Here is a 13,276-nt window from a genome sequence, read left to right on the forward strand (position 1 = left end):
CGGCCCATTGCTTATGTTTCTTCATTTATTTTGGTTGACTTTTGAGACAGGGTCTAATATGTAGCCCAGGCTGCCCTTAAAACCTGGATCCTCATGCCTCAAGCTCCTGAGTGTTAGAATTATAAGCACGAACCCCCAGATCTGGCCTGTTTGTTTTGTTTTTGTTTATTTGTGATGACAACTGGACTCAAGGTTTTACGTAAAGCACTGTGTCACTGAACCGCTTCTTCGGATACATGTCTCTCATTACTATTGCCACTTAGTTGATGGAATGAACTAAAAACAGAAACAGTGGGAAACCCTAAAAGAGTAAAATTTGGTGATTAAAGAGTAAGTTAGTTTTCAACAAAATCCAAACCCACATTTTATAAATTTTCATTCAACTGTCTCAAATCTAAGGGATTAGGCAAAGAGTGTTTTTGACTTTCATACTTAGGTTACCTGTTTGACATCTTGGACAAGATGACGCAAAAACATATTAGTTGGTCCTTGTTTCTGTGATTAAAAAGAAGAAAATGAAGAATTCCGTTAGACTGTCATATGCTGGAGGAGCCTTGTTTCAGAATTGTATAGGTAGTTCAAATTATATGGGCAACCCAGAACACTGAAAACCTTCCTCAACATCTTTGGTAATGAAACTTAAGCTACTTCATCCTAAAGAGGGAGTTTCCCAAAAGAAGTCATGATTATTCAAAGTATGTATAGGGAGAGAGATAGTAAGGGTGTCCGTTTTATGTGGTAAGAAGTAAAATCTTGAGCATTTATGACCATCCTTTACTGTATACTCTATCAGATAACCACATCTCTCTGTACACAAGTGCATTCTATCAATTGGTAGTTTGTTAAACCCTTACCCATGTTCAGTTTCCTGAGGGATTCAAGGGAACATTCACAGTAATAGAAAATGAAGAGCAGTGGCCAACAGTGTGAAGATGTGCATGCTGAAAAGAAGCTGAAAGTAGTGCAAATTCTAGAAAGTGATCACTGCTAGGTGGAGCAATGAAGAAGGGAGGTGGTAATGACAGGAGCAGGAGAGACAACACAGGAAGGTGCCTGGCACAAGCGATGGACATTTTCCCAATGGATAGGCTGGTTTCAAGGGTCGAACTTGGTCATCAGCCTTGGACACAAGTGCCTTTACCCAGTAAGCCACCTCACTGGCCTACGAGCAGCATATTAATAGTGACTTTAGGTCAAGATTCTCCAAATAATCGAACAAAAAACAATTTGTTCTTATTCACACTGTAGCCTCTGTCTTGAGATAAAATCATTCCATGGTAAGGGTGTGACTTAAGTTGGGAAGTAAGTCTGCATTCTGAAAATTATGTTGGGACATGAGCACTCAAGGAGACAGACAAGCCTTAAGATACCTAGTACACAAATCTTGAGCAAGATGGCACAAAGTGTTCCATACTCACTGTGTTATAAAGATCTTCCAGTCGGGGGATGGTGAGGAAACGGTGGAGGTTCACTCCATTCTCTATCAAGAGTTTCACAAAATCCACCCGATCCATCACTAAGGCGTCTAACATTGCTTGTTCTAGAACACCAGGCTTCGGGAGGTACAAATAAAGAAGAGGTATGAAGACATTTGACACAGAGAAATAAGAATCACAGATAACACTACATAGATGCCATCATTATAAAATACAATCTTCTTAAGAAAGCAGGGACCAAATGAAGACGTAGGCAAGAATGATTCATGTTCTTGTGTGAGAAAACTAAACCCCGTACCAACCTCAAATTTCCCCCAAACCGATGGTGAGTGTTAAATGTAATTCTAATAAAATTCCAAGAGTTTCTGGGTTCATTTTTTAATTTGAAAGTGGAGGGAAATGTTTACTCATTCATTTGGCTGATAGATTTTTTTTTAATTTTGATTTTAGTTTTCTTTTTGCTACCATAATTCTTCCATTTAAACCTTATCTGCATTAGGGGTAAAAGTAGCATATTGAATGTATTCATCTAATTTCCCCACCAAAAGTTCACCAACACTACACTAGAGGAATTAATTTAACCAAATCAATTCATAAGTATGAAGGGGTAAGGGAGGATGAGGACAGCAGTGTGGAATGTGAAAAGCAGTTGGTCACGTGGTAGTTGGCTCAACAGTCCACTCAAAGCCAAACTGAACTGAGACGTACCAAGGATCCCTCAGATTGATGCCATGTAACCGTGACACCACAGTGAAGTCAATGTATACGTGCTGAGTCTAATGTTAGGACTTGGAAGTCATTGTCCCCACTTGACCTGTCACGACAAGTAGTAACACATGCACCTCCCAGCTTGGATAGATACTTCTTTACTGGCATGATCACCAACACAAGAGAAGATACAAATGTGCTGACACTGATGAGTGCCCCCCCCCCAGCAAATGGCATCAGATGACCCTTTGCTAAAGTTCAAACTCGCTGTGCACAAAATATCTCCCTCTCTGTCTTCCACCCTTGAGTAAACAAATTCAACACAAATGTTTCTAAAAGCTAGGAGGAACCAAATAATTCAGGAGGAAAGCCTCCAAAGGGCTGCTATTAATAATTTTATTATTAATAATAATTAATAAATTATTAATAAAACAATGGTTTGTTAATAAAGATAATTACTTATAAGATCTATTCCAGTTGACACTGAACTCAAGGGAAAAACAGCCCACTCAGAAAACAATTGTGTTCATGGGAATTGGTAGACTAACCCTATGCTACCAGTAAAGTACAGCTTCACTGAGGCTGAGAAGTTGAGAAAACTTACCAAACACAAACAAGAAAAGCAAGAGAAAAAATTATCAGCAGCTGAGTAAATACTCAGGAAATAGGAATCCAAAAAAAAAAAAATGAGCAGAGAAAACAAAGGGGATAGAATGGAACTGTGGATAAAGTTTGAAAGTGAGTGCATAACAAATCTGTCGACTTGTGCTGTTTGAATGAGTGTCATATGTCTGAATGCTCTAGCTGACAGAACCGTTTGAAAAGGACTAGGGGTCATGGCCACGTAGGAGGAGGTGTGTCACTGCGGCCAGGCTTTGAGGTTTTAAAAGACTTGCACCATTCCCAGTGTGCCTCTCTGCCTTGTGCTTGTGGTTCTGACATAAGGGTTTTCAGATGTTCCTGCCACCAGGCCTTCACTCCACCAACATGAACTCTGAATCTCTGAATCCATAAGCCCAATTAAATGCTTTTTTTTTTTTAATATAAGTTGCCTTGGCCAGGCTGTTTTATCACACCAATGGAAAGTAATTAAGATAAGACCCAATACATACTGCTGTAAAAGCTCAGAACCTCGGAGAAAGAAAATATCTTAAAAGTTCCAGAGAAGAGAAAAAATTGGTCACGAAGGACCTAAAGATGAAATTATATTCATTTGTCAACTTCAGTGCTAGGCATTCAAAATTTTGCAGGAAAAAAAAATGTAACTCTAAGGCAAGCAAGATAGCTCATGAGGCAAAAGCATTTGCCCTGAAAGCCCAGCAATCTGAGATGGATCCTTAGAACCTACATTAAGTTGTAAGGAGAGAACTGACCCAACAAAGTTGTCCTCTTGTCTTCACTTGCGTGCCATGGCATGTGTGCCCCCCACACCCCAACAACAAAAAATAATAAAATAATAATAGTAACAAAAACTTAAAAATATTTATAGTCATGAATGAAAATACAGGCATATATTAAGCTTCCTGAAGATTTATCTCACATGTTCTTTCTTAGAAAGTTATTAATCCATGCCATCATTACAGAGGAGAAAAGCAAGAAAAGGAGTCTTGAGGCACAGGAAACATAGCAGGGAAGCAAGAAGTTTGCTTGCTGTTGAGGGAGAACCCATAATGACAACCAAGCTCCTAAACCAAAAGGAACCTCCGGCTCCACAGAGTAAGCCTCACAAGACAGAAAGGTCAAGATGTTTCTAATTTTTTATTTATTATTATTTTTTTTTATTATTTTCGAGACAGGGTTTCTCCGTAGCTTTTGGTTCCTGTCCGTAGACCAGGCTGGCCTCGAACTCACAGAGATCTGCCTACCTCTGCCTCCCAAGTGCTGGGATTAAAGGCGTGTGCCACCACCGCCCAGCTGATGTTTCCAATTTTTAATGAAATGGAAGATATCCTTGTGATGCAATTTAGAATATAGATAGTTACAAGTATCAGAATAGCCAAAATTGTCAAATGTAGAAGGCTCATTGCAGCAGAAAATTATCATTTTCATAGCCTTGTAACCTTACTTGATGTTTTTAAACCCATGTGCAAGTGTTAGCTTGAATGAAATGCAACTGAGGTACAGTCACAACTTAAATTCTTAGTACAGTACTAATGGTGATTATTACCATTGTAATATTGAATAGTGAATACATTTTTCTGCTTTTCACTGATTTCTATTATCGATAGCAGAGAATAGGAACATGAGGCATGGTAACAGTAGAAATGAGGCCAAACCAAAGGAAAGCAGCTGCTCACTTCAGCAAAAGGTTGCCAGTTTTGATTCTTTTATGGGAATGGTCCAAGTGATTGTCCATTAGTCATGGGCAGAGTTTCAAACACTATTCTTATGCACAAACATCCTGGTCTTCTACTTGGTGGATTAAAAAATGTTCAGCTCCACTCAGGGGCTGCTGAGTAAAGGGTCATGTCCTCATCTTACGCAAACTTCTTGGCCTCTTTACAGGGATGAAGGACTTTCGGTGCTTGAGTTGAAGGGAATGCATGCGTAAGAAACTCAGACCCGCTCCAGCTGGCAGTGGTCAAGTTAAGCCTTCACAGTCTTTAAACAAAACATTTTTCAAATGATCAGCATGTCTACGTGCAGAGCAACGTCTGAATCAAGACTGAGCAGCAAAGGGACAGGGGATATGAAGGCACAGATACCAAGTCCTGTCTCCCACTTCAGTCATCTCTCCGGGAAGTGTATGTCCCCAAGCAGAGCCAGGATTTCTAGCTAACGTGTCTGCAGAGTACCCGGACAACTGTGATCATAGCTCACACACCAGAGGCGTGACTGGAGTAGAGGGGATTCTGTCTGATGGGATGCTGGCCTCTGAGGAAATCCTCAAGTCTTTCTGAAGACAACTTGTGGAATAAGGGTTTTTCTTGGCATTAACTGTTCCCTTCATCTTGGCTTGCCATTCGTTGTTTTTATCTTGGTTTAGTCACAAGGAGCTCCTGTAGCCATCTTAGCCTTGTGATCTAATCTGGCCCTTCACAACCCAGCTGATGGGACAGAGTGTAAGGAAGGACTAAACAGAGGCAGAAGGAGACGCACATTGTGTTTTCACTGGGTTAAGAGGCTAAGGACTCAATGTATTTGTTTTGAGTCTTCTTGTGGTAGTCTCTCATATTTCCCTATAAATACTACATTTTAATGTAAAAGTAAGACACTAAGATAATATTTAAGTTATAAATAATAAAAAAACAAAATCTAACTCATTAAAAATAAATTTACGCTCTTTCCATTCTTTTGATCTTTTGACTTCCTATTTCATCTTCCATGAAGCCAGAGAAATTTTGTTTTTGAAGAGGCAAACCAAGAAAGAGACATGCCTTTGCTTCCCTGGGTGCCTAGCCATCAGAACGATACCTATCTCTCCTCCAATTTTTTCTTTGTCCCTCTTGAACAAACCAATATGCAACATACTTTTTTAAAAAAAAATTTCATTATACCTTCCAGTGTTGTCCATAAATTAGGATATGTTTCTTGGCGATGTCCACTCTGTCCCAAGCCATTGCCAGATTTAATTGTTCCGACACTGATAAGCTTGTGCCTGGGGAGAAGAAAGGAATAATCATATATTCTTTTCAAAATTATCTCGGTGAAAAGCACAGAATCCTCTAGAATGTGAGAAGAGGAAGGGAAGAGGAACTGTTAATTTGGTGGGCCACTCACCCTTCAGCAAAGCTGTGAGGATTGCCAAATCAAGGTCTTGGTGCTCCTCAGAATCAGCATCAAATATGGTAATCTGTGACGGGGGAAATCGAAAGTCACGTAGTTTAGAAATTACCAGAGACATATCTTCAAATGTTACCAATGAGAAGAACACTTCAGCTACTGAAGAAAATAGTCCGGGTTTTGTAATTTAAAAACAGCATGGTGTTATGTGACTTACAAAAGAAAAACTGTTTCAAATAGGGTGACAAGGAATTAGAGGCACTCGGAAAAAATAAACACCAAAAATCTCACATGTTGTGGAGCTCACTATGCACGCTCCTGGGGGGAGCCTCATTGTCGACTCCCAGTGCAAATCGACTCACCCTCCTTTGGAAGGGAAAACCATGAGAGCCCTCTGCTCACATGAACGTTGAAACTAAGACCTTTGCTTCACAATGAGAAATGACTCCTCAAATGTTCATTCTGACCTCAGTGAGATGGTGACCATGGAGCCCACAGATGAGCTGCGGTCTTCATAGTGTAGGTGCCCAGGGCATCCTAGTGTGAGGCTGACTTTTAAAAAATAGCATAGAATGTGTCAGATCCATTGTGACAATTTTTAACAAAATATGATAATCTTGTGGCTATTGTTTCAACCATCTCCACATCCATTGGTACTCTTGTGCCCCTGGCACCCTCCCAACAGATCCTCTTCCTCTTTAATCTCACATGTGTCCTTTGGCCCACCACACACACCCTATCCTTCATCGTCTGGTATTACCCTTTTTTGGTCTTCTTTCTAGATTTTTAGACTTTACCCATATATGTGTGTGTGTGTGTGTGTGTGTGTGTGTGTGTGTGTGTGTGTGTGTGTTGTGGTCATATAACACAGCAAAATTAGGTCCACTGAACTCCTGGAGCCACTCTTGCAACCCTTGCAAGTGTTTATGTTTGGTAACTTTTGTGTAATATGTTTTTGTAAGTGCTTTGTCCCAAATAGAATCTGTAATGGAAGGGTAAGAGTAGAGGTGGAGCAGGAATCCAAGTTTACACAACTGAAGGGTCAAGTTTTGCAGAGTTATAACCATCAAAGTTCAAAATGGGTATTCCATGCATTTTTTTTTAAATGTGAAAATAAATATTTTGATTTTTGGAAGGTGTTTTTTTTTTTTAAGTCATCAACTCATCATACTTACAGAATCCTTGTGCGCCATGCAGTCCATTAGAATTTGGAAAAGGTGCTTAGACTGCCTAAGGCTAAAGTTGAACATGCTCTGAACCAAGCAGACAATCTCTTCTTTCACCTGAGGGCGCAGCATCCTGGCAGAGAAATAAATGGGTGTAACTTGAAGAGAAGAGGCCAAGCCAGTAGCACGGATGCTAGTAGGGTACTCCATGTGGGTACCCTACTGAGAAAGATGCCCTCAAGAGAGTCCATGAGCAATAAGCAAATACATGGCAGTGGGGGAGGGGTACAGAGAGGATGAAGTGTAATGTGAGAAGTAGTCATCCACCAGGTCCCCTGGAACAATACATTCTAAACTAGTCTTCGTGATCTGATAGGGTTCCAGAAGGCAGTGCGTTTTCACAGTCTGGGTGTAATATTGTCAGATGGTCTGATCCCTTGAAATGGCAGGCGGTTGCTCAGCTGAGACAATAGCCACTCTCCCGGTTACAGGGTGAGGGTCTGCTGCACAAATCCAGTCACTAAAAGAGGAATGGCTATCTCTGCACGTGGCTCATCTGGCCACAAACACGCACAGAAAGAATAGTCACCATATTTTCAAAACAGAAGAGTCAACAACTCACCCTCCATCCTCCAAGTGTTTGTAGGTGAAGGCCAAGAGGTCGGCGGCTCGGCCCGTGCCCTCACACACCACCACAGGCTCCTTGTTCTTGACAATCTCCCACACCGAGAGGATGACGTTGGGGCCTCCTTCCACCACCAGCCCCACCACGGGTACACCTTGTCTTGAGCCTGTTTCAGGTCACAAACAGTACCACACTGTCACAAAGCTGTCCTGTCTAGTGTGGTGTTCTCTTCCTGCTTTCTGCTGATCTGGACGTAGAACTCTCAGCTACATCTCGAGCACCATGTCTGCCTGTGCGCTACCTTACTTCCTGCCATGATGATAATGGACTAAACCTCTGAAACTGTAAGCCAGTCCCAATTAAATGTTTTCCTTTAGAAGAGTTACCTGACCCTGGTGTCGCTTCACAACAATAGAAACCCTAACTAGAACAGGGATCTACGTAGGAAGACTGCCAGGAGAAGCCTGTGCTCACTTCCCACTTCCTGAAGTTCATAAGGCCCCAAGATCTTGGCTTCTGGTGGCTGCTTGGGCCTCTAACCCAAGTATATCCTCTGCAAAGCATGAGGCAGATTAGTGTTAGCTGTCAATTCGGAAGAATCTGGAATCTCCTGGGAGATGGCCCTCTAGGCATGCCTGTGGGAGATTATTTTGATTGCACTCACTGATATGGGAAGAACCATCTTGAATGTGAACAGGACTATTCTCTGGGAAGAGCTTCCCAGACTGTATAAAATGAAGAAAAGCAAGTGGGACACTAACATGCGTACAATTCCCTCTGCCTCCTGATTGTGGATGCGAAAGAACCAATTTCTTCAAGCTGCTGTTGCCTTGACTACCCCAGCATCATGGACCATATGCTTGAACTGAGAGCCAGAACAAGCTCAACCTTCCCGCAGTTGCTGTTGTCAGAGAATCTCATCATGGAGGGAAGGGGGATTCTAAGACATTATTGAACACATTTTTTTTCTAGGTTTCTGCAACAAAAGTTCAAGATAGACAAATCTTTACACTTATAAAGTTTAAAAGTTTAGCAAGTGTTAGCTCCATTGCCCAAGCTCACAGACAACAAACACACAGTTGTCTCTAATCCCACACTTGCTGCTGCCTCAAAGAAGCAACAACAAAAGCTAGAGACTTACTTCTGCAGTCACCACGCGAAGAGGGCAAAGAACTCTAGCACCTTGAAAGTTCAGGTATCTTATGGAAGACTTGGCTCAGTACAACTCCAGGCTCACTTGGTGATGCCTGAGTAAAAAGTCTCCATCCCTCCAGAAAGCAGTAGCCTCCCCGTACCCGCCTCTTTCTAGAAGGATTCTCTCTAGCCAGCCTGACTAGCACGCCTGCTCCACAAACAACACCAAGTGGCCATTTGTTGTCGTTGCTGCTGCTGAGGAGGGAGGACGGATCTTGGCAGTGCTGGGTTGGAACAGAGCCTCACACGTGATAGACAAGCCTCCTCTCACATAACTGTAATGCCAACAGGATTGCCACTGTCTGCTACAAGTACTCTGCAGCCAAAAAGTGACATTCTTACCCACCAGTGTGAACACGGCACAGCTTTAATGCCTTCCAAACTCTTTTTTCTACAGGTTTTAACTTGTACCCTGAGTGCTGATTTTTAACTCCTTCCCTGCTGAGGGCAGACACATGAAATTTCAGTCTTCCTTGACAATCACAGTTCAGATGCATATTCCTCTTGAGTTCATCTTTTTTATTTCTCCTTAGCCATTCCCATTTACACATGGACACTTCCCTCTCACTCTCTGTCTAGCCCTACACTCTCTTGGATGCCTTGCTAAAGTTTCATTCATGAGAAAATCTCCCCCGACTACCCTGTCCTCCAAAGACTTCTTCCTCTGTCCTGTTGTCACCAACAACACTGTATCAACCAACATCCTGCTTTCTTCTACCTTTTGGCTCAAGTGTGTTATCTGGACACTCTGGCTGCTCGAAGGCAGGGAGCCCCTGAGGTCTGTTCACCCCGAGTAGATGACAAGGAGGCACCTGGTTCACTAGCAAGCCCCCAGTGCCCCACCCTGCGGCCGCCAGATGCCGGGCCCGATGGAACTTACAGCTGTGTATCTTCTGCATGGAGAGATGCTTCTCCAGGTTCCGCCTGAGCTTCACCTCATTTCCATACTTGCCCACTGTCCCATCGTCACACAGGATGAAGTGAGAGTGCATGGAGTTGAGGGTGGTGAGCTTGCTGAACGGGTTACCACTCACAGTCTGGTACATGCACACTACCTGAGAGACAGCAAGGACGAGGGGGCCTCAGAGTCCTTCCACAGACCTCGCTGACTCTGAGCCCTGTTCATCTACACTAATGGAGCACCCTATCTAGACGAAAAGTATTACTGACTATTTAGGACTGTATTTCTCAACAAGATTATCTTTTTAAAAATTTCCCATTTCTTATAGATCAAATGATGCCCTCCATCAATAGGGGACCTCGCAGGGCATGAAAAAGACAAGCTGAGCAATACCCACACATACCCTACTCAGTCCAGCAGGATAAGCACCCGACCATGGGCTTAGATGACATGGTAGTCATATTACTAAAATGGCTCTAAAAAGTAATTTCTCATTTTTGGTACTTACCTTGTTTCTGACCATTAAAAAGAGTTCAAGGATGGGCACCAGTCCACAGACTACACCATTATCCAAAAAAAATTATTCTAGTAAACTTTAGAATAACATGTCGGTACTATTTTTTCACATATTCCAAATGAAATACAGGATAACAGACAGCAGTGTGACTTCAGGGTCTTTGTTACATTTATGGACTCTCCCTTAAGCTGCTCCACTTCTTATTTCCAAGTGTAATCTCGGGCTAATTTTAACTCTGGGTAGTTTCTGTCTCGCTTTTTCTCATGTATAAGTAAGGATAATGATCATTCCAGTACCACGGGGTTTTTGTAAGACTTCAAAGAAATAACAGGCCTTAGCCTTTAATGATTAACTTTATAATTCCACAGCATAATGCAGAGGCCAGAAACCAAAAGGAAAGTGCATTCAGAGAAAAAAATAGTGCAAAATAAAAACAGGGAGAAATGCTTAAGATTGACAATGTTATGGGGTTGAATTATGGGTAATGCATAAAAATATACACAGATACTAAACTTCATAAACAATCAGAGTGAAGCCTAATTAATAAAAAAAACTCAGAGACAGAAACTGGGGTTCAATATGAAGGTCCAGAAAATCAAAATAGCCAGCCACTGGCTCTTACCTCTACCTCAGTCTGAAATGGGGATCCTGCCTCCAGGAATCTCAGAATGAGAGTGAGAGCTATCTCCTCCCCCCTTGTAATCCCCTGTAGTTATGGGATTAAGGGTATGCACACTGCTGCCAGGCTTCTATGGCAAGTTAGTGTGGCTACTGGGATTAAAGGTGCAAGTCATTGCTGCCTAATCTTCAAGGCTCGCCAGTGTGGCTGTTTTACTTTTCTGATCCTCAGGCAAACTTTATTAAAATACGAATGGAATGTCACTACATCAGTCACAGGATGAATAGATGAGATCACATCAAACAGCTTAAAATTCATAAACATAAGGCAAAGAAAACCAGCCTACAAATCACAATCCCAGAGAACTTAGACAACAATGAGGACACAAAGAGAGACATACATAGATATAATCTACACAGGAAGTAGAAACAGACAAAATCTCCTGAGTAAATTGGGAGCATGAGGACCTTGGGGGAGATTTGAAGGGGGAGGGGAGAAGTGGAGAAAAAGTAGAGTTCAATAAAAATCAATAAAAAAAGAGAAAAAAGAAAAAAATTCATAAGCTTTAGACAAAAAGTCATCTTTCACCTTTGAAGAATAATAGGTGAACATCCCAAGGTTTTGAAAACTGCCAAATAAGGTATCAGGTAGTACCTTGCCCTTTCTGTATTCTCATGTAGCACAAAATGATACATACGTTGATGAAAATATTTCTCTCTAAAGGGTGTTAAGCTAGTAAGTGCAAAAAGAATGCTACAATTAAATATCATTTGTTACCTACATTGGTTAACTTTTTGTCAACATGGCACAAGCTAGAATGATCTGAGAATAGGGAACTTCATTCGGCAAATGCCTCCACCAGATTGGCTTATGGGCAAGCCTATATTAGTAATCGATGTAGAAGAACTCAGTCAACTGTGTATTATATCACCCCTGGGCAAATGGTCCTGTGGTGTATAAGAAAGCAAATTGAGCAAGTCAGAAGGAGCAAGCCAGTACGCAGCACTCTTCCATGGTCCCTGCTTTAGTTCCTGTCTGGTGAAAAACTGTAACCTGTAAGCCAAATAGAGCCTTTCCTCCCTAAGTTGTTTTTAGTCATGGTCTTTATCAGAGCAATAGAAAACCTAACTAGGACAGAATATTGTTGAAAATTAAGTCTAGAACATGGCTGCCAAAAATCATAAATTGGTAGATATCACATATTACATAAAAAAGATACAGCTCCTCTCAAGGCATAAATTTGCACAAAAGAAATCTAAATGTGATCATACTTATAGATCAAACTAGCAATTTACAAGAAAGACAAGAGACAAAAAACATGCTAGGCCTGCTTCAATACGCTATATCTGGAAAATGCAAACTGTCAGAAATTTTTTGAGGTAAATGGTTTAATTTCTTCAACAAATTGGAGGGGCGATTAATTTTAAGTTTCAATTATAAGTCATTTTAGGGGCATTATAAATCATACACGGAGCAAAATGAATTATAAGTCAATAGGGAAAATTGAAAATAAAAAAATATACTGGTCTATCACATTATATGGAGCATTGTTGGTTAATAATATCCAAAGATATGAAACTATATTGAATTTAGATTTTAAGGACATTAAAGTAGAAGAACACTCTTCTGAAAGAGGAAGAGAAACATGGTAAGTGGAACAGAGAACAAGTGAGGGTAAGAGGGAACAGATATGTGCTGTAGAATAATCCTTATGTATGCTGCAAAGATTTGTCACTCAAATTGGTTTAATAAAGAAATTGACTGGCCAATAGCTGGACAAGATAAGGCTAGGCAGGAGAGCCAAACTGAGAATGTTAGATAGAAGGACAGAGTCTCAGAGTCACCAAGAGATGTAGAAAGACCAAGACATGCTGGAGGAGAGGTAAGCCACAAGCCACATGGCAGCACATAGATTAAAAGAAATGGGCTAATTTAAGTTGTAAGAGCTAGTTAATAATAAGCCTGAGCTATGGGCTGAGCATTTATAATTAATATTGAGTCTCTGTGTTGGTTATTTGGGAACTGGCAGATAGGAAAGAAAAATTCACCTACAGTTAAGCCAGATGTGTTACACACATATATGTGTGAAGATGTTGTAATGAAGTATATTAATTTATGCAATGAATATAGACTAATCAAAATTTTTTTAAACTATGAAGAAATAAAAACTAGATTGCACTGGAAGTCAAGGGTATTCATCAATTATTGTTAATTTTTGGGAGTGTTAATAGTATTGTAATTGCCCATATATTTTAGAAATATCTTAATGTAAGCCCTGAAATTCAGAAGCTTCTAGAAGAAAAAAAATATAGAAAGAACACTTTAAGATATAGGCAAGGGGAGGACTCTCTAACTAGATCTCCAGCCACTCAGAAAAAAAAGACCAA

At 40.9% G+C, this 13,276-nt stretch overlaps 1 protein-coding gene across 2 annotated transcripts in view; it reads right to left on the reverse strand.

Annotated features, from left to right (window-relative positions):
* Trpm6 (transient receptor potential cation channel subfamily M member 6) overlaps positions 1-13,276 on the reverse strand; it is a 156,734-nt gene that overhangs the window by 87,438 nt on the left and 56,020 nt on the right. For both annotated transcript variants that reach the window (XM_057777855.1, XM_057777854.1), the window contains exons 7-13: positions 9,733-9,907; positions 7,656-7,824; positions 7,043-7,166; positions 5,865-5,937; positions 5,642-5,742; positions 1,419-1,553; positions 442-495 (exon numbers count right to left, since the gene is read on the reverse strand). In XM_057777855.1, coding sequence (XP_057633838.1) covers positions 442-495; positions 1,419-1,553; positions 5,642-5,742; positions 5,865-5,937; positions 7,043-7,166; positions 7,656-7,824; positions 9,733-9,907 — 831 coding nt within the window. The remainder of the gene's footprint in view (positions 1-441; positions 496-1,418; positions 1,554-5,641; positions 5,743-5,864; positions 5,938-7,042; positions 7,167-7,655; positions 7,825-9,732; positions 9,908-13,276) is intronic.

Source organism: Chionomys nivalis, chromosome 8, assembly GCF_950005125.1.
Source record: "Chionomys nivalis chromosome 8, mChiNiv1.1, whole genome shotgun sequence".
In the NCBI taxonomy this organism is placed as follows: Eukaryota; Metazoa; Chordata; class Mammalia; order Rodentia; family Cricetidae; genus Chionomys; species Chionomys nivalis.